The sequence below is a fragment of the Pelophylax lessonae genome (genome assembly GCF_965119305.1).
Source record: "Pelophylax lessonae genome assembly, chromosome: 3".
Lineage (NCBI taxonomy): Eukaryota > Metazoa > Chordata > Amphibia > Anura > Ranidae > Pelophylax > Pelophylax lessonae.
In genome coordinates, this window is record NC_138770.1 from 167,672,765 (window position 1) to 167,695,243 (window position 22,479).

At 41.4% G+C, this 22,479-nt stretch overlaps 1 protein-coding gene across 1 annotated transcript in view; it reads left to right on the forward strand.

Moving 5' to 3' along the window:
• Window positions 1–578: 578 nt before the first annotated feature.
• Window positions 579–22,479, forward strand: part of LOC309550424 (C-C motif chemokine 8-like) — a gene marked incomplete at its 3' end in the record, with an annotated part of 54,159 nt that continues 32,258 nt past the window's right edge. The window contains exons 1-3 of the mRNA XM_082250806.1: window positions 579–727; window positions 9,354–9,474; window positions 15,028–15,232. Of these exons, the coding sequence (XP_082106932.1) occupies window positions 634–727; window positions 9,354–9,474; window positions 15,028–15,232 (420 nt within the window). The 5' untranslated portion in view covers window positions 579–633. The remainder of the gene's footprint in view (window positions 728–9,353; window positions 9,475–15,027; window positions 15,233–22,479) is intronic.

Sequence of the window (22,479 nt, forward strand, 5' to 3'; positions counted from 1 at the left end):
AGGACAGAGAAAGATACCAAAATCACATTAGTAAACAAGTTGTAGTGATGCAAAACCACCACGAGATGTTGGCATACTGCAAAGCAATAATAACCTAAAACAGTTCAATACAAAAAAAAAACATGAAAGTGGGGCAAAACAATGCAACTGTTTGGTGGTCCAGGCTGCCCTTGAGGTCCTCTGTATCTAGTACGGTGCCCCCCACTGACGTAAATTTTTCTTATTTTTACAGACAGAAAAAAATACAGACATATCGGTTTGTCAAAGAAATTGACAATACAATTAAATGTACATAGAAAAGTTAGGAATAATAGTGAGGCAGAGGGATTATAGGACCAAAGGACTGTCCCCTTAAAAGAAAGACAGCAGATAGGAAACCAGAACAGTCATTCTCTACTAATAAGCAGCTTCAGGGTCTTTATTCATTGGGAAGGGAATCTGAAATTAATGTAAACAGCTGGGAATTTTCTGATTCAGTTTTTATTTTCCTTTTCAGTAAAGATTTTCCATTCAGTACTGCAACTCGAAGAACTACCCCTCCTCTTAGAAGGCGGAGGTGAGAAGCCAACTATATATGACAATGTAGCCTTGTCTGCATGTACATGTACATTTGTTAGTGGTCAGTGCAGGAAGATGTTCTCACTCAGCTCTGTGTGCCGTGTATTGCTGCTTGTGGTTACCGGTCTTAGCTGCAGAGTGTCGTGTTCAAAGGAAAGTCAAATTGACTGTAAGTATCACACTGCTGTCTATAATTCCTGATGAAAATAGAAAGAAAACAGCTCTCTTTTTTAGCTTTGTCTGAGTTTTCTAGGAGTCACGCTGCAAGGAACAATGTGAAAAGAGCAGTGACTAATAGCCACCAATCAGGAATCATCACTCATGGCTCTGCTTGCACTATACTGATAGGTGAAACTTTGATCACAGTTGTTTCTATTGCCTGCCCTAAAGCATTAGAATTGTGTTAGAAATGTTTCATTGTAATAACTTTTGTTAAATTTTCTGGTTAGTGGGGTCAAATCTACATTTGTTTTCAACTGTAGCAATGAGAAAATTTGAAGGAGCAGGATAGAAAGTTTTTCTAACTTTGTATGTTGTTTTAGCTTGGGAAATTCCATTAATTTCAAAATCAAATGTAAAAAGCAAAAGAGATTTTGAATTACTTTCAAACATTTGTTAAGTCATCTAATTTATTGAGGATTTTCTTATGAACCTTCGGTTGGAAATCAACTAGTGTATTTAGGTTTGAATGTGTGTTTAAAAGTGTTTATTAACCAGTTCTGGGCCGGAAGGATTTGCCTCCTTAATTACCAGGCCATTTTTTGCAATTCGGCACTGCGTTAGTTTAACGGACAATTGCCCGGTTGTGCGACGCTGTACCTAAATAAAATTGATGTTGTTTTTTTCCCACAAATAGAGCTTTCTTTTGGTGGTATTTGATCACATGTGCGATTTATTTTATTTTATTTTTTTTGCGCTATAAACAAAAAATAGCGACAATTCTGAAAAAAAAAAAAAACAATATATTTCACTTTCTGCTATATATAAAATCCCCCCCCCCCAAAAAAAAATTAAAAATCGAATTTTCTTCATCCTTCTAGGCCAATTTGTATTCTGCTACAAATTTTTGTTAAAAAATAATCCCAATAAGCGTATTTTGATTGGTTTGTGCAAAAGGTATCACGTCTACAAATTAGGGGAAAGATTTCTGTAATTTATATATTTTTTATTTTTTATTTTTTCTAGTAATGGCGGCCATTTGCGACTTTTAGCAGGACTGCGACATTGCGGCGGACAGATCAGACCCCCTAACTGACATTTTTGACACTTTTGGGGGGATCAGTGACATTACTTTAGTAATCGGTGCTAAAAATATGCACTGTTACTGTAATAATGACACTGGCAGGGAAACTATTAACCTAGGTGTGATCAAAGAATTTATTGTTAGCCTAGGGGAGTGTTTTCTAATTGTGGGGGGAGGGACTTGTGAAATGATCATAGAGACCTGTGTTCCTATATAGAAGGATCACAGGCACTCTGTGATCATTTCAGAGAGAACAATAGTCAGCTGTGTTTACAACAGCTGACAGCTGACCGGTGTTCTCTCTTACCTGGGAGCGATCGCGGCTGCTGAGCCAGCCTGTCGCAGTATAAATGCGGCGGGAGGTCGGCAAGTGGTTAATAGAGTACAAAGTATTCCTAAAAGAAGGTTGGAGATTGGTGATACTCAGTGCTCATATAGACATGAGTTCTGACAGCCCCAGGTTCTGTTTTATTCCAAATCTACCTGGAGCAAGTGCAATGGAGCTCGCCGTAGGTGCCTGAATGGTTTATTGAACCCTAATGGGCTCATGTATACAGGTGCTTGAAAATGGGACCTGATACACATGACAGAGCATTGCCGAAAGTATTCACTGGGCTCTTAAGGCCCCTTTCACACTTGTACGACCTTAAAGTCGTGCAACGTTGACGTGACTTGAAGCAATCCTTGTGTAATCTTGAGGTCTATGGACCTCAAGTCGCATCAAAGTTTGACCAAAGTAGTGCAAGGACTACTTTGAAGTCACACAGATATGAATGGTACTCATTGGATATCAAAGGATATGGCTTGTCATGCGACTTTGCGGTCCCAAATCGCAGGACAAGTCACACAAGTGTGAAAGGGGCCTTATGCTCCACTCAATTTTTCAAAAAATAAAAATTGAAGGAGATGAATGGGTGACCTGTAAATGCCCATTTTCCTGTACCCTCTAGGGCTTTACACTCAGATACTGACCCTTGGTATTTGTTGCTTTTTGCTACAGCCTTTAAAGTGCTTATATATACCAGCTGTAGATATCATTTTCTTGTAAAATTTTTCCTTTAGAATTACCAAAACCATTTAATATGAGGTCAAAACTAAAAAACCTTCAATTTGTCTACAATAAGGCAGGGCCTTGCACCACATAATTGAAAGTAAATCCTAGGGAAGTTGAATAGTAAAGTTGTATAATGTATGGCCAGCCTAAATGTTTGCATTGTCTACTTTCAATTTGCATTAAAATGAACTTTACAAATTACCTAAAATTCTACTTTTAAACAAATGACCGTAAAACTGCAGTCTTAACCTGTTTCTATTATTCACCCGAAGGACTCTCTATGGGGATTTCAGGAAAACTGGAAAACCCCATTTGTTTAGGAGCTCTCTAAATATAACTAAAGGCAAAACTTTTTTTTTTTTTTTGTTATAGTGGATAGGGATTAGAACACCTGTAAGGGTTTCCACGCTGTCTGTGCACCCGTTAAGATTTACCCTCTCTATTTGTTATATTTACCATTATCACTGAAAGTTAAAGACAATCCCAAATTTTGGGTTGTCCCCAGAACAGTAATAGAGATTAAATATTTTAGTGGGGAAACCAGTTTTGGTGACAAGCAGGGACGTTAGAGACATTTCCTTTCACTTCCTGTTTTGGATATAGGTCAGGAAGTGAAGGGAAATCTCCTCAGATGGACACATGACAAAAAATCCGATAGGGATTATAACCCTCTCTTACCCTATCCAAAATGAAAAAAAAAAATGTTTGCCCTTACTTCTACTAAAGTTAAGGTTAATAACTTACAGTCCCATCCCTTTGTGTTTATCAGAAATTTCCAATTACAAATTCCACCTGCTGAGAAACATTAGCGGAATCCAAAAATGCAGCTAAAATCTTAGTGGAAAACTGTATTTTGGTGATCGGTCTTCAGTCCACCAAATACCTAAATGAAATTCCAGATTGTTAAAAAGAATATTCCCCTCTACATGAACAATATCCATGTATGAATTAAAAAAAAAAATGTTATGTATAATTTTTTTTCACCTTGCTCTTTAGTAAACTGATGTCTGAATGAGAAGATATGCCTCCATTTTAACATCTGATGCTGGTTAAAGGCCCTTTTTACATGGGTGTCATCAATTCAATAAAATAAGGCTTGTCATTTCTGTAATGCCAGACAATTTCATAAATCAAATGGTAGAAGCCCCTACTAGAAATAACGCTCTGCTGGCCCTACTAATTACAAACCAAGCCGAGCTGATTGCAGATGTGGAAGGAAAGGATAAGCTAATGGTGATTACAAGGTAATTACAATTACCATAAATTATAGGAAAAGGAAGGGGTAGGATATGACTATTCAATTTTGAAAGAGCAAATTTTACCAAGCTGTACCAAATGGGATCAAATTCTTGCAAACAAAAACGCCAGTGAAAAGTGCTTTAAGGACAGTGGCATTTGTCAGTGCATTCCAAAGAGCAATACATATAGACTAACATAAACACATATACACATTGGTTTAACTGGAAAAACGAGTGTCCTTATTCCACCCTGCTAACTATGTAACTATGTGTTTTGCTAGGAAAAAACTGATGAATACTGATTCAGGTTACATTAGCTTACATATCCCATTTTTGGGTTAGTTCAAATCCATTTTTTAGACCCCTTACACACAGGCCTGTTCAACAATGTGTCACTCCCAGCGTTAAAGTGCGTGTGGAAGGGACAGGTGCTGCTATAGGCAGCCTGTCAGTATAGCAGGACTCAGCTGGTCGGGGTGGAAGGCTTTACCAAGTGGTACTGGTGTTTAGGGCCCTGTGCATTAGGAGATAAAGGTCCAGAATGCGGAACAGTCACTTTATACTAATTCAATAAGCCAGTTCACTTTGAATACACAAACAACCTAGTAGGATTTATTGAGGGGAGGGGGGGTACCTCGCCTCTGGGAAGTATCGTACCTAGTCTCCTAAATTGTTGGTGAACACACACCAAACCTGTGTTCAATAGATATGATATTACTCAGCCATATCTATATATTGATTACAAATATTTATGTGCACTTATAAAATTTTAAATATATATAAAATCCATAATACCAATAAATAATCTGTGTTCAATCAAATACAAATAAATCACATATACAGTGCACCAGTGTATAGAAAATTAATATAGATAAAGATGCTCACACTCTTAGCCAAATGATTTGAACAGACAAAGAATTCATAAAAGTGATAAATAAAGTGCTCAGTGCTTGGAGAAACAAGTGGGTGAATGAATTTTCAATTATAATATACAGTCCTTGTAAATTGCCAAAGGTGACCAAAAATTAGGAAAATTCGAAAAAATAAGAAAAAAAGCCAGGTGATGTATTTCTTCTATGGGGTGTTCGCCCTCCACCTAACACCGTGTTGGATTGTGGGGTGCTAGTTACCCCTCAGGGTGTGCTACTTGCTCACCTCAATTTATATGATCATGCGCCTTTTGATATACAATAAATGCTCCTCTCCTCTCCTTCCTTATCCTTCAATCAGGGATGGTGCTCAGTCTGCCTTACATGATTCGGGGTACCGTGTTCTCCAGGTGACCAGCGGATCTCAAATTAAAAGCCTCACATAGTGCAATATTGCCATAATATAATCACTTTATTAAAAAAAAATCAAATGCACTTACAAACAGCGTTAAAAGCTGCACCTTAAGCTGCAAACCGGTGATCGCGGTCCTCACTTCCGCATACAAACGTCACTTCCGGTGTTCCGTGAAAAAACCATACCCATGAGAAAACCATACCCTCGTCACTTCCGGTGCACCTACGGAGGGTATGGATTTCTCACGGTAGTTAAACTTGCGGCGCTTACATTAAAACAGCTCCTCTGCAACATAAATCATCTCCGCTCTTCCCCCTGTCACTTCCCTCATCTCCAGTAATAAATATAAAAGCGGATCACGGAGCCGCGATCGCCATCATTTACATCTCATACACCCGATGCCGCTTTTATATTTATTAGGGGAGATCAGGGAAGTGACAGCGATAGCAGAGGAGATGATTGATGTTCCAGCCGAAGTGTTTTAATGTACCCGCCGCAAGTATCACATTAGACACAGTGCCGTGATAATTTCATGCCACCGAGCATGCGCACTTCTCAAATTCTTTCATGTTCAATTGCGTATCCGGGGCTCTGAGCATGCGCACTGCTGCGCTGCTCAGCTGTTTCAGACAGGAAGTGACGAGGGTATGGTTTCTTCACGGGGTATGGTTTTTTAACGTTACACCGGTCAAACGGCCCTTAACAGTCCTTGTACTCCAGGCAGGTGAATTTGCCTACGCTGAGATTATGGCTCCTTTATTCTTTAGTCTCACTTTGTCCAATGAAAACTTGGGATGGAGACATCCAATCGGGAATGAGTCACTGCTCCATTATGTGAAAAGGAGCTGAGAGCAATAGTTCTTTTTCACCTTATCTGTGTTCACTCAGTCCTCCTGCTTCATACCAGCCACAGAGAGCCTTTCTCCTCTCTGACACCATTACTCCAATACACCTAGTAGGAACATCTATTTTGTGATTATTAAATGAATGTGAAATAATCTTACATTACTGATGATGAATATATTTTATCTGTTACAATGGCAAAACAAGCTTACTATGTCCATCTTGTGGGGCACTGGGGGCTTCTGATCTAGAAGATATATTATAAACCAACAAGGGATAATATGATCCCTCATAATGGCTGTCAGTTTTAGGCCTGGGAAATCAAGTGCACAAATCTCACCACTAGAGTCACCAGAATAAGAAATAAATGGAAAGGTCAGCTTAGTGTGGACTGACCACTTAAGAATACATGTGACAGGCTGAAGGGCAACTCCTAGCTAATTTAAAGTGATTGTAAAGGATGTTTTTAAATGACAAACATGTCATACTCACCTGCTCTGTGCAGTGATTTTGCACAAAGCAGCCCCGGTCCTCCTCTTCTGGGGTCCCCTGCTAATGGCCTGGCTCCTCCCCTGGCTCCTCCCCACTTACAAGTGCCCCCGTAGCAAGCTTCTACCTATGGGGGCATTTGTGTGGGCTTGATCCTGAGCAGGGCTCTGTTAGTCTATTGACACACGCAGTGCAGTTTGGCCCTGTCCACCTCCTCACAGTATTTGATTGATTGACAGCAGAAGGAGCCAATGGCTCTGACTGTTGCTTCAATGTCCAGTGAGGAGGGAGAGAGAGGAGAGAGCCAATGCTCCCAGGCACATTGCTGGATCAATATCAGACTCAGGTTGTGTAGAGGGGGGACTGGGGAGGGGAGCTGAACACAGAAGGTTTTTAACCTTAATGCAGAGAATGCAATAAAGTGAGAAATCAATTGCCTTTAGAAGCAGTGGCACAAATTGGCATATCATTGGGCAATGTTGAGATCCTGCTTTGAAATAACCTTTTTTTTATGTCCACTTTGAAAGTAAGTTTAGGGAAACCATATAGGTTTTTGGTCAAATTTTTCTGAAAACATTTAAAAAGCTCATGTTTTTAATCTGAATTATGGTGGAAGAGAGAAAATTGATTAATCTATGGCTTGTTTTAGTGTGTGCAGTGTTTGCTATGATGGTAAATAAGCAAGCCCAGCACTAGCTCTGCATTCATAGACTGTTGCTACATGGGAGATCTGGATGCCACTCTCTCATGACTAATCCAACTCTAGTAGTCTGATATCTGCTTATATGGGTATGTGTTGACAGCATAGTGGTAAAGCTGCTTTCTGAAGCAATGTAGAAAAGATAAATAAATGTTTGCCACCTTCAGGCTGAAAGTTTTAAATATAAAATATTAATTATCAATATTTTCATACACTGCTCTCAAAAAAATTAAAGGAACACTTTGAAAACACATCAGATGAATGGGGAAAAATATGCTGTATATCTATAATGATATATACTGGGTAATGTGTTAGGAATGAAAGGATGCCACATCATTTGATGGAAATGAAAAGTATCAACCTATAGAGGGCTGAATTAAAAAAAACACCCCGAAAATCAAAGTGAAAAAATGATGCAGCATGCTAGACCATTTTGCTGAAATTTCATTGGAGCATCTCAAAATGATACTCCGTAATTTGTATGGCCCCCACATGCTTGTATGCATGCCTGACAACCTTGGGGCATGCTTCTAATGAGACGACAGTGTCCTGGGGTATTACCTCTCAGATCTAGACCACGGGCATCACCGAGCTCCTGAAAAGACTGAGGTGCAACCTGGCGGATGGATCGAAACATAATATCCCAGAGGTGTTTTATTGGATTTAAGACAGGTGAGCTTGGAGGCCATTCATTGGTATGAATTCCTTCATCCTTCAGAGACTGGCTGCATACTCTCACCACATGAGGCCGGGCATTGTCATGCACTAGGAGAAATACAGGACCCACTGAACCAATATAGAGTCTGACAATGGGTCCAAGGATTTCATCCCGATACCTAATGGCAGTCAGGGTACCATTGTCTAGCCTGTAGAGGTCTGTGCATCCCTCCATGGATATTCCTCCCCAGACCATCACAGGCAGCATGACATTCTCCACGGCTTCTCCAGACCATTTCACGTCTGTCATATGTGCTCAGATTGAACCTGCTCTCATCTGTGAATAGCACAGGGCACCAGTGGCGGACCTGCCAATTCTGGTGTTCAATGGAAAATGTCAATCAAGCTCTACGGTGTCCGGAAGTGAGCACAGGGCCCACTAGAGGACATCGGGCCCTCAGGCCACCTTCAGGAAGTCTGTTTCTGATTGTTTCGTGAGAGACATTCACACTAGCGGACTGCTAGAGGTCATTTTGTAGGGTTCTGGCAGTACTCATCCTGTTCCTCCTTGCACAAAGAAGCAAATACTGGTCCTGCTGATAAGTTAAGGAGCTTCTACGGCCCTGTCCAGCTCTCCTACAGTAACTGTCTGTCTCCTGGAATCTCCTCTATGCTTATGAGACTGCAAACTTTCTGGAAATGGTACGTAATAATGTGCCATCCTGGAGGAGTTGGACTGCCTGTGCAACCTCTATAGGGTCCAGGTATCGCCTCATGCTACCAGTAGTGGCACTGACCCTAGCCAAATGCAAAACTAGGGAAAACAAGTCAGAGAAGGTGAGTAGGAAAAAAAATGTCAGTGGCCACCACCTTTAAAACCAATCCTGTTTTGGAGGTTGTCTCATTGTTGCCCATCTAGTGAACCTGTTGTTAATTTCATTAACATCAAAGCAGCTGAAACTGATTAACAACCCCCTCTCTTACTTAACTGACCAGATCAATATCCCAGGAATTTACTTGACTTGATGCTATACTCTGAATAAAAAAGTGTTCCTTTAATTTTTTTGAGCAGTGTATTTAATTTTCTATCTTTTAGTTGAACTCCTGAACATAATACATAAACATGGAAAATATATGGAAAACATAATACACATTTGCCTTAGGCAGTCAAAATACTAGCAGGTGCATTTAGCATAACCAACGTGGCAACTCAAAAGGAAAGAAAACATGTATATCTTCCAACTTGCTTCATAGATATATCTCTATTAACGTTTTTTTTTTTTACAGATCGCAGACCCATTACGGTCCAAATTACTTGCTGTACTGCAGTTTCAAGGGCAAATATCAAATTTCCCATCGTAAGCTACAAGATCCAGCAGGTAGCCAATCGCTGTGTTTATGCCGTCATGTGAGTATTAAATACTGTATGTTTCTTTTCCTGGACTGACAGGGACAACATTTAACCACTTAAGCCCCGGAAGATTTTACCCCCATTCCGACCAGGGGGTATTTTGCGATTCGGCACTGCGTGAATTTAACGCACAATTGCGCGGGCGTGCGACGCTGTACCTAAACGAATTTGACGTCCTTTTTTTCCCACAAACAGAGCTTTCTTTTGGTGGTACTTGATCACCTGTGCGATTTTTTGATCACGCGCTATAAACAAAAAAAGAGCGTCAATTTTGCAATAATAGCAATATTTTTCACATTTTTTTATATGAAATTCCCCCAAAAAAAAATGTAAAAATCAAAATTTTTAAAAATTTTCAGCCAATTTGTTTTATGCTACCTATGTTTGGTAAAAAAAATCGCAAAAAGCGTATTTTGATTGGTTTGCGCAAAAGTTATCGCGTTTACTAACAAAGGGAAAGATTTTTGTCATTTTTGTTGTTTTTTTTTTTAACGCGTAATGGCGGCGATCTGCGATTTTTTTTGCGGTACTGCGACATTGCGGCGGACAGATAGGACCCTTGACTGACATTTTTGACACTTTTGGGGTTACCAGTGACATTTCTACAGTAATCAGTGCTATACATATGCACTGTTACTGTAAAAATACACTGGTAGTGAAGGGGTTAACTTTATTTGGAAGGGAGGGGCTGTGTGTGTCCCTAGGGGCGTGGTTTCTACTGTGATTGGCTGTGGCTCTAGCTGTAAGGACACTGATCAACGGATCTACATACCAGATCCGTTTTATCAGTGTCTTTGCAGCGAGGAGAATGACAGGCAGTTTGTTTACACAAGCTGCCTGACATTCTCCCTCTCCCCCGCCGATCGCCGAGTGGCCGGCGGACATCGGGTCCGCTGGTCACACGCGCGGGGGGGTCCGTGACCACGCGGGAGCGGGAGCGCGCCTCCGGGGGCGCGCGCTTGCTCCCTAGACCCTCACAAGCAAGCAACGTAGCCCTACGTTAGTTTGCCTGTGAGGGGCTGACCGCCGACGTAGATAGTCGTGCGGCGGTCGGCAAGTGGTTAAGCTACAAAAAGGCTTATGTATGAAAAAATGTGCTAATAAGAAAAATTGTTTTACTTATTGTGACCAGTCAGATCCCAACTATCATTTCAGCAATGCAGAGTTTATAATAGTAGTAATCTGGTCGCCAAGAGCAAAAAAATGTTCTGAGTATACAAGTCTCCTGGATTCTACATGCTAAATGCATACTTTTAAAGAGGATTTCCATTTACGACCACCCAACACATACAGTATCTCACAAAGTGATACACCCCTCACATTTTTGTAAATATTTTATTATATTTTTTTCATGTGACAACACGGAAAAAAATGACACTTTGCTAAAATATAAGGTAGTGACTGTACAGCTTGTAAAACAGTGTACATTTTCTGTCCCCTCAAAGCAACTCAACACACAGCCATTAATGTTTAAACTCCTGGCAACAAAAGTAAGTACACCCCTGAGTAAAAATGTCCAGGTTTGGCCCAATTAGCCATTTCCCTCCCCGGTGTCATGTGACTCATTAGTGTTACAAGGTCTCAGTTGTGAATGGGAAGCAGGTGTGTTAAATTTGGTGTTATCGCTCTCATTCTCTCATACTGGTCAATGGAAGTTTAACATGGCACCTCATGGCAGAGGAACTCTCTGAGGATCTGAAAAAAAATTGTTACTCTACATAAAGATGGCCTAGGCCATAAGAAGATTGCCAAGACCCTGAAACTGAGCTGCAGCATGGTGGCCAAGACCATACAACGGTTTACCAGGACAGGTTCCACTCAGAACAGGCCTCGCCATGGTCAACCAACGAGGTTGAGTGCACGTGCTCAGCATCATATCCAGAGGTTGTCTTTGGGAAATATACATATAAGTGCTGCCAGCATTGCTGCAGTGGTTGAAGCCAGCCTGCCAGTGCTCAGACTATACACCGCACACTGCATCAAATTGGTCTGCATGGCTGTCGTCCCAGAAGGAATCGTCTTCTAAAGATGATGCTCAAGAAAGCCCGCAAACAATTTGCTGAAGACAAGCAGACTAAGGACATGGATTACTGGAACCATGTCCTGTGGTTTGATGAGACCACAAGCGTGTGTGGCGGCAACCAGGTGAGGAGTGTGTCTTGCCTACAGTCAAGCATGGGAGTGCCATGGTCTGGGGCTGCTTGAGTGCTGCCAACAATGGGGAGCTACAGTTCATTGAGGGAACCATGAATGCCAACATGCACTGTGACATACTGAAGCAGAGCATGATCCCCTCCCTTCACAGACTGGGCCGTAGAGCAGTATTCAAACGTAATGATCCCAAACACCTCTAAGATGACCACTGCCTTGCTAAAGAAGCTGAGGGAAAAGTTGATGGACTGGGCAAGCATGTCTCCAGACCTAATCCCTATTGAGCATCTGTGGGACATCCTCAAACAGAAGGTGGTCTCCAACATTCACCAGCTCCGTGATGTCGTCATGGAGGAGTGGAAGAGGACTCCAGTGGCAACCTGTGAAGCTCTGGTGAACTCCATGCCCAAGAAGGTTAAGGCAGTGCTAGAAAACAATGGTGGCAACACAAAATATTGACACTTTGGGCACAATTTGGACATTTTAATTTAGGGGTGTTCTCACTTTTGTTGCCAGCAGTTTAGACATTAATGGCTGTGAGTTGAGTTATTTTGAGGGGACAGCAAATTTACACTGTTATACAAGCTGTACACTCACTACTTTACATTGTAGCAAAGTGTGATTTTTTAAGAGATGTATAGTAACTAAGTAGAACTACTTCACTACTGTACTTAAGTACCGAAAGGCGGTATCTGTACTTTCCTAGAGTATAATTTTTTTCTCCTACTTCCACTTTTACTTCACTACATTTTTTCAATGATTTCAGTACTTCTACTCCGATATTTTTTTTTTGTGCTGCATAGTTACTCGTTACTATTATAAAAATTACCACTGCCAGAACAGTAGATGGCAGGTTTCATGAAGTTCAAAACATGTGTATTATCGGCGCATACGAAAATAAATGCTACTGTATGTATAAATAAAAGCTGCATTCGAAATAATAAAAAACAATATGATGTTCAAACTTTTGACTTCTTTCTTTAATAACTACATAACACAGTACTTGTACTTTTACTTTCAGTACTTGAGTAGCAATTTTTTTTTCAAAACTACTGGTACTTTTACTTTCAGTACTTGAGTAGCAACATTTTGAAAAAAACTACTTGCAATACTTAAGTACAAAAAATGTTGAATACTTTAGTACTTCTACTCAAGTCACTTTTTGATTGAGCACTTCCACTTCTACTCAAGTCACTTTTTGATCGAGCACTTGTACTTTTACTCAAGTATGGGTTTCGAGTACTTTATACAACTCTGAATTTTTTCAGTGTTGTCACATGAAAAGATATAATAAAATATTTACAAAAATGTGAGGGGTGTACTCACTTTTGTGAGATACTCTATGTGCGGCAGCAAAAGGGTGGCCGTACATATATACGCTGCTGGGCGGCTGATGTTTATGTGCAGAGAGTGTGCTCACTGTGTGCTTCAAGCACAAGCTGTCAAAGACAACTCTTGGTCTGGGCTAAAGATTGGTAACCAGCAGGATCCTTACCACACCCTGGGTGTCCCAAACTGTTTAAAGGCATGTCGAAGCAGATGCAAAGGGGTTAAAAAAAAAAATTCCCCATCTGCTTGTGAGGGTTTCTTATTTTCGGTTTCACCTTATACCACACATTTAGTCAAAGTGGGAATCTGTTAAGATCTGCATTATAGTTTGTTAATGTATCACACATTGTCCACTTTGACACACTTGTATTCTGTTAATGTTTGAACTTAAATTTGTTAAGCAATGTAGGTAACCAGGAACAAGCCTTCCAGATGAAGAGTTTTGCCTATGAAAAGTCCTGTAATAAGTCCTGTAATAATAAAAGGTCCTAATTTGTTGGTACAAAATGACCTTTCTGAGGCTGGTACAGGATCGCAGGGGAAATAGTGATACCAGGTATTGAATATAGATTACTAGTCCAGATACATCCACCAAATCTACATTGGCTAGCTGTGGCATAGCCAAATGGACCTGTGTGTCTAAAGGTATCTTGCGGCCTAGGGTGAAATGTATCTGGGCTGGTAACCTCAGTCAATCAATAGACGAATAATTGGATGGCTGCACTCTCATACCATTCGAAAAACGGCTTTATTTCTATAGCAAAAGTCCATTAAAAACAAGCAATGCTGATAAGCAGGGAAGGGACAAAAAAGGCAGACGCGTTTCACATTAAGTTTTTGTGCTTTTTCAATACCACCACTCAGTCAATCAAGTTTGTGACAAAAGCTTACTAGTCCGTAAATAGTCTGCACTTGGGCCCTGCCAGTAATTGGGTAGCAACGTTGCCACTTAAAGCTGTATTACGGGGAAACTAACTGTAATACTTTGCTGATTTGGCATTAAAAGAGAAGTATGGGATTATCAAAAAATAAAAAACAATCATATGTTAATAAAATAAAGAATAATTAGCGCTCAAGTCCTTCAATGCGATGAACCACTCTTACTATGTAGAACCAAAAGAATGGGTATATGTAAATATTAATAATACCAATGCATTGGTTCTACATAGTAAGAGTGGTTCATCGCATTGAAGGAGTTGAGCGCTAATTATTCTTTATTTTATTAACTGTTGAGATATGTGGTGACACTATTTAATTGGCTGTTCTTTCCTGTGGTGTTCCACGACTGTTGGGATTTTGTTGTTTGTTGTTCTCTGGCACGTCGTATACCCTATTTTAGCGCATAAGCTTTACCTTTCATAAAAAACAATCATACTTCCCTCGATGGCTGAAGCACTAATGGCTAACTCTCCCAGTGCTGCTTTGCTTGGGATAACATAGACTGATATCAAGAGAGAGTCAAGTACTTATGCTAGTTGTATGTAAAAACGGTCAGCACTTCTGTCTGGCAGCACTAGGGTCCCAACCACGACAATATCTGCCTGGAGTTTGCATGTTCTCCCTGTGCCTGCGTGGGTTTCCTCCCACACTCTAAAGACATGTTGATAGGTTAATTGGCTCCTGTCTAAATGGGTTCTAGTATGTGTATTTATGAATGTGAGTTAGGGACCTTAGATTGTAGGCTCCTTGGGAGCAGGGCTGATGTGAATATGCAGTATACTGTATATGTAAAGCTCTATAAATGTACAACGCTATATAAGTACCAATAATAAATAAATAAATAAAAACACTTTTCATTATTTTGATAGTAATACACCACTGCATTAGTGTGTTTGCCTGGAGATCAGCTTTAAGGTCATTAATGGAATAGTATACATTTCCACCATCTGCTGCACAATAAAAATACTGATATATGCAATTTTTTCTAAACCAGCATGAGCCCCGTATATTTTTGTGCAAGTAAGGAATAAATATTATGGCAGTTGTATGCACTTTTTTTTCTAAGTCAGTAAACCAGCATGCACTTCTGTCTACTAAAATTATCCAATTTTTCTACCGTCATTCCTTTAGATTTCGCACACAGGCCAACGGATCGTTCTGTGCTGATCCCAAAGCTAAATGGGTGCAGAAAAAAGTAAAGGAGCTGAGTGGAGGGACTGTCCAACTACCGAAGAGTGGAAAGGGTAACAAAGGTGGCAAGGGAGGAAAACGTGGAAAAGGTGGAAAGAAGCAGAATAACAAGAACAAAAAGAAAATAAAAAATAACACAAATATGGTAAGTATTAAAATGAAATACATTTGTAGCCTCATTTTAGAGATCAGTGTATTATAACCAGAGGTTCAGAGGCCTTTCAATACAGTATGTAGCAGAATTCCCAGCCATTGTGCTGGATGAGGGTCTGCCAGGGTTACCACTAGTAACAACAGCACATTTAAGCATGTTCTCCAAGTGTGAGCACTGAGACAATAAACAGTCCGGCATCTTTGGTTTTTGTATTTATTTTTGGAACTCGAATGGGAGAAGGGAATGAGTGGGATACTCCTCTGGCTTGACTATACACAATAGATTGGGACTCTTGACGCTGACTTAAAGCGGAGTTTCACCCAGTGAACGTTTTTTTTTAATAAAAATACCCCCGGGACAGTCAGGGCTAGTACATTCCACAATGGCTAGCCTCTGATCTGTCCCGGGTTGCACTTACCTGCAAGAAGAAATACTTACCTTGAAAATGTATTCTCCAGCGCTGCCATCTCAGGTGTGGGCAGCTTGAAGCCAGAGCGATCCTCTTCTGTGTCCTCTTCCGTCTTCTTTGGTCCCACGATGCACCGGCCCCGCCGTCACTTCCGGTGCCTCAGCGTCATCCCTGCACAGCTTCTGGGCATGCCCAGAAGCTATTTTGCAAGGTATGACGGCGCCTGCACCGGAACTGACGTCGGGGCCGGTGCAGGCGCATTGATTCCTGGGAGCGATGACGTTCAGCTCCCAGGAATCATTGCATGCCAGGAAGTGACGACTCGCCGTGGCCGCCGAGGGGAGGAAGAGGAAGTAAGGTAAGTATATTTTCTTCTAACGAGGTAAGTAAAAAAAAAAAATTGCGATTATCCATTTGTTTTTCAGGTGACCCGGAGCGAGAAGATGGAGGTAAGTATAAATTTAGGGTGGAACTCCACTTTAACGCTTGCTGAATGCCGGTCAACGCCCGTTGGCACAAGTGAGCTCTATCTTGCTGTCTGTGGACTTGAACTGACTTCAGACACTTCCTTGTGACTCAAAAGTCCTCTGTACTGCTCCCTTTAGCCTTCCTGGCTGAGGTAGCTACTTGTAAACACTGCTGCAACTCTTAACACTTCAGGGCCCGCACCGGCACCCTTTCTCATAGAATTCTCTTCAGAGTTTAGACTCTGGCACCCCTTTTCTAAGCTTCCTCCTGGTTAGCTGGCTCCTGGATCCCTCTGACCTCCTGAAGTGGTCTCCTATCCTAGGCAGACCCCAGGGAAGTTTACAGTACTCACGACTCTGCTTTGCTGAAAACTCTGGCCCCAACAGCTCCCCAGGGTCCTCAGCACACTGGATCCCTCTCTGCAGCTCAGCTCAACCTTCTGTCCTCTAGGCTGACCGCCAAGGACACCTTTCCTCACACCAACAGGAGGAGAGACAGCGGTCACCCTCCTCCTCGGACTCAGCTTTCCGCCAAAGACCTTCTGTCATGTGCTCCCCTCAGACTTATACCCCATCCCAGGATGCATTGCGACATATTCTGCCCTCTGGGATAGATACAGGCCCTGGTGTGCTATTGGCCAGGTTTCCTCCACTGTCCAATGAGAGAGCTCATTGAACACAGTGGGGAGACTCTCCAAGCTCAACAGGCACACCTGAGAACACATGACAGCCTAGCTGAACAACTAAGGCCCCTCTGATAAGCAGACAGGGCCACCCATATGCTTTTCCTAGCACCCACCTAGGAGGGTGCTACAAGTACGTTCCCTGCACTGAAACTGAAGGCTGCCAGGACTGTTAAAAAAGAACTGCAGAAATTATATTTTTTCAAACTTATACAAGCTTGACTTCATGTAAGTAACTATATAGGATATCTGGAGGACAACTGGAGATGCTGGAAATCATAGTATTAGTCGTCACTACTACAGTGATTGCCATGATCTTCTGGGTGCTACCCCAGCAACCTTCCCTCTACATACAGACAGCGCTCCTGTTAGAAATCATCGGACCCTGTACAGCCTACCTGGCAGGGCCACCCACCCTCCCCGTATATACTGTAGATAAGCAATATTTTCACTTAAAATACACTAAAATCATTATTAGTGGGCACAAACATAATAAGGGACCTGTGTGAATTAGCCATTTTTCAATTGTTTTTTTTACATTCTTAAAGAATGATTTTATTTTATTTTACAACTTTTTAAAAATATTTATTACAATGCTTACAAATTATTTTTTTTACAATTTGTTATTTTTTTACAGGACGGGGGGGGGGGGGGGGGGACGGGGGGTGATGTCAGACTGACAGGGGGGCACACGGGGGGATCAGGCAGAACAGGGAGGGGACAGGGGAAACAATTACAGGAACAATGCTCTGTGTCTGTGCCTCTCCCTATAGCAACTGAAAGCCGGAGGGAGGGAGAAAAACAGGCTTTCAGCTGCTGCAGAGAGCCACACAGGGCTTCCTTCTGTAATTCCTCCTTCTGTTTCGGCCCCCCTATATGCCGGGGCCACCTACAGGAGGACTGGTAGCCTCCCTATCAGGGGCCATGCATACTGAACACGGAGGGTCATTGTTCAACACTTTCACCATTCAAAGAACGCAATGCTTTTTTTTTTTTTTTTTTTTTTAATTATAACAAAGTGTTCTCTGATTAGATGAGGGAGAGGAGGAAGCCTTGTATTCATTGAAAAAATACAAGGTATACTCTGAATGGCAGTGGTACAGAATGAGTGATCTGTGTTCAGTGTGCTGCAAAGAAGCCACTAGAGCAGCACCTAGAAGATCAGAGCTATCACTGTATGTAGCTAATTAGTGATTTTCAGCATCCCCAGCAGCCCTCCCAATATCAGATATGGATACTTACACAAAGCCAAGCTAGATCAATTCCTAGAGTTCTGTTTTAAAGTTTTGCTTTCCCACTAGTTTCAAAATGTTGCGAGGCATTGATATGTAACAACAATGTACTTCAGAAAAGTTAGAAATCCTCATCTCCATAGTCAGAAAAGAAAATGAATCACTGTGCTGTGCTGCACCTACTGAAAAACAAAGGTAAGCAAGCCAGAGGGGACAGCATAACAACCAAGCAAATAGCATGTTTAGAATGAAAAGTCAGCTATGGCAATACCCTGAGGAAAGGTTTCCTGTAACACACAATCTGTATTTTGCATTTTTTTATGATGTGGGGTTGTGGTAAAGCTATGTTGCCACTTTATTCTGGTGCATTAGTAGGAAACAGGGGCATAACTACAGGGGTTGTGGCTCCCCTGTACCCCTGGATAGGAGGGGCAGCGGGGGCAGCATGTAGAGAAATCACTGTCCTCCTTCTTCCTCCTGTAGCTGCAGGAGGAAAATGGAGGACATCGGTTTCTCTGTGTGCTGCCCCCGCCACTCCTCCTATCCATTTCACTTATGTTCTGCTGTCTCTGGGCCCCTGTGTGCTCCCCTGGCCCCCCCCCCCACCCCCACTGTGCTGCCGGCTTCCTCCCCCCCTCTCCTGCCGGCTGCTGCAGGGGTGTGTCACAAAAGAGAACCAGGAAGGGGTCGGTAAATATGTAATTCAGTAGCTCTTTCCTTTTGTGAATGGACAGAGTAATAGTCAGTGACGTTGTAAAAAAATAAAATAAAATGATAATAAATAATACAGTTAAAATACCAAAAAATAAAAACTACTGACACCAGTGGGTGAACTTCCAGGATCGCAAAGATCACACTTGTGACCGGGCAGTGGCATTCCCCCACCGTGGGGAAGCCCCAAGATGGCAGGAAGGGGGCCCACCGCAGAACTTGTGAAAGGGTCCCGCTGCAGGACCATAATAAAGGGCCACGCAATGAGAGAAAAGGGCCCCAGGATTAGTGGGAAGAGCCCCAGGCTTGAAGGGAAGGGCCCCGGCCAGGGGTTCGGGGGGCCCATCATGGTTTATTGCACTGGGGCCCTGAAGGTTCTAGTTATGCCTCTGGTAGGACACAATGACATATTTTATAAGCAGTGTAAGTTATTATGAGTTTTTATTCAAAAATTTCACATTTTTACATAACACTATTTAATATTATCATGACTCAGTTTGAACTGTAGATTCATAGAAAGATGCAGCTCTCTGTAGGTCAGTGTGATTGGCATATTTTTTTATACAACTGCTGGGGTCAAATCAATTAGCCCTTTTTATGAGTGAGTTTCATAAATCTTACCCTGAGAGAGAACAGACCCTGACAGGTATCTAACAGAATCAAAAGGCCTGTGCAAGAAAACAGATGGTATTCTCCTCTGACCGGGGTACCATGTCTTCTACCTCTCATCCATTCCAGCATTGCAGCCACCATCCGTTTCTTCACCTGGCACAAAACATGGTAGGGAGCAGAGGAGGCTTCAGTGCTAGAACAGACCTGAAATAGGAGAAAATAGCCACAGTAAAGGCGAATACAATACCTTTTTTTATTCCCGGTAAATGGCCTTTTGATTGAGAGACCTAACAGGTTCTTATAAAGCACAGTCATTGTACAGATATATTAGAGCTGAACTCCAGGAATTACAATTTTTGTATAATTATATTGGTCTAGGTTGGCACACAATAAGTATACACTGGAAAACCTGAAAAATCATTGTAGTAGTCAGCGCTACTACAGTGATAGCCACGATCTTCTGCTCACTTGGCCCAGCCCACATTCATAAAATGCCTTGTATTTTCTACAATGAATATAATGAGTTCTCTGATAGGACAAGGTGGAGAGGTGGGGAGGAGATGTTACAATCCCCCATTCATCCAATCAGGAAATGCATTGTATTATAAAAAAAAAAAATACCAGGCATTCTATTGATGGCGACTGTGCCAAGGAAGCAATCTCTTTAGGATTGGTGTGCAGAGGGGAAATTGCTCACATGGAATAGAGAAGTCCCTGAATAATTACAGCTATCGCTGTAGTACCACTAACAATGACAGTGATTTTAGCTTCCCTTAGGAGCCCATCAGGAATCAGATATGTATTATTTACATTGTGCCAAGCTGGACCAATGTTAAGCCAAGGCCAGGTGGTATCGGCCGGTTCAATAAAACCGCCTGACATTCGGCCCGTGTCTACTGTCAGTCCGGCTTCTGTCAAAGGGGTATGACCGAAAAAGGTCTGCCAATTGGCATCTAATTAGCAGAGCAGAGAGCACTGACCAGTGTATTCTGGGGGGGGGGGGGGTCGTCCACCTGGGGGGTCGTCCACCTGTCAGAACACAATAGCTCAGTGGGGGAGATTGTTGTACTAACATTGGATTGTTAGTACAGGATCTCTCCCAAGCTCTTCACCTGTCAGAACACAATAGCTCAGCGGGGGAGATTGCTGTACTAACATTGGATTGTTAGTACAGGATCTCCTCCCACGCTCTTCACCTGTCAGAACACAATAGCTCAGCGGGGGAGATTGCTGTACTAACATTGGATTGTTAGTACAGGATCTCCTCCCTAGCTCTTCAGTTTTTTTTTTTTTCGTTCAGCCCACTGGGTTGAATGAAAAAAAAAAAAAAAAACTGACAGCGTGTACTAAGCTTAAGTATGCAAAAAATGTTACCACGTTGAGTTCAGCTTCAAGTAGAAAAAAAAGTAAAGGACTTAAATATAATTTATTATTTACTTAATTTAATTTACACCTCCTTTCCGTTTATATTACCCATTTTTATATACGATTAAAACTGATCTCTGTAGGGTATTATCTGCTACTGGATATCAGTTACTAAGCCTGTGTGCTCTGTATTCATCAGATGATGTCATGTCTTGTGAAATCCTGTACAAAAAACAATAAATAGCTGTGCTGAATATAACTCGACTCTGGCCAGGCAGGGAGTGTTATTTTGAGGGATGTAATCTTTCATACATTTAATTAAATTTAATAAAACATCTAAAAAAACGCCACTCCAATAAATAATTTGCCTTAAAGCTCACACCGTGATTACGAAACCTGGAAAGCCCCACAGTGGTCCCATATGGGGAAGTCCCTGTGACCAAAGCTTCAGCACTGCCTTTGACTTGTAAATTACATAATGATGTAATCGGCTGTTTATACACTGTGTGGATTAGAACCGGCTCTACAAGTTTTTACCTTCCATTCATTTACTTTAAGAATGCTAGATACAAAGTAGACAGAAAAAAGTGATAGAATGATATTTAAAACAGGATAAATGAAAAAAACTGGGGAACTTATAACTAGCTGCAGCTCTAATGTAACATACAGTGGCTTTCAAAAAGGCTCTATACACAAAGATAACACGTCGGGATAAAGATCCTTATTTTTTTTTTTTAAAAGGGATGGTTATTTTCTGCTGAGTACAGTGAAATGTAAAACTTACAGTCACATGGCTGGAAAAAAAAGATCCTTATCTTTGTGTTAAAGCTTTGTGGATTGAGCCTATTGTAATACATATTTACTCACCTTTTTGTATTTCTACGCCTTTGTGTTGTGTATATTGCAACCAATACTTTTTTATATTTCACCTGCACTGATTGGCTAGATGTGTATAAATACAAGGCAGGCAGATTCTTTATGTGTGACTTTATGTATGAGGTGAGGCATATAGTTTTGTATAGAGTAGAGTGCACTAATACGGCTACAATGTCGCAAGTGCACTAATAGGCCTACAATGACCTCAAGCTTGTATAGAGTAGGGAAGTTTTAGAGCTCCTGCTAGAACTCTTAGAACTGTATGGGGGGACCGGATGAAAATGGACCGCTTTTTTTTTTGCTAGAAAGCTACTCGGAACCCCCAAACTTTATATATTTGTTTTTAGCAGAGACCATAGAGAATAAAATGGTGGTCATAGCAATTTTTTGTCACACGATATTTGCGCAGTGTTTTTTCAAACGCAATTTAAAGAAAACAAAAATACACTTTCATGAATTTTATTGCAAAAGAACATAAAATATATCCCAATGTTGGGTAAAATGTAAAAGAGGATGTTATGCGAGTAAAGAAATATCTAACACACACACCCACACAGGTTGAACTTGTTGGACTGGATGGACTGGTACCTTTATTCAACCTTACCATCCATGTAACCATGAAACATGTCTCCTTATAAAATTGCGCACACTCATGGTTTGGTGACAAACTACAATACTTAACATTCTCCATAAGCGACACTTTTAAAATGTTTACAGGTTACCAGTTTAGAGGTACATTACTAAGGGGGTCAATCACTAGAATCATTGCTTTTGCTAAAACACTCCCGGCAGTACCACACGTGTGGTGTGAACACCGTTTACATAGGCGTGTGTGACCTACAAATGCATTTTCCTCTGTGTGTGACCATGGGGGGATCGAGGG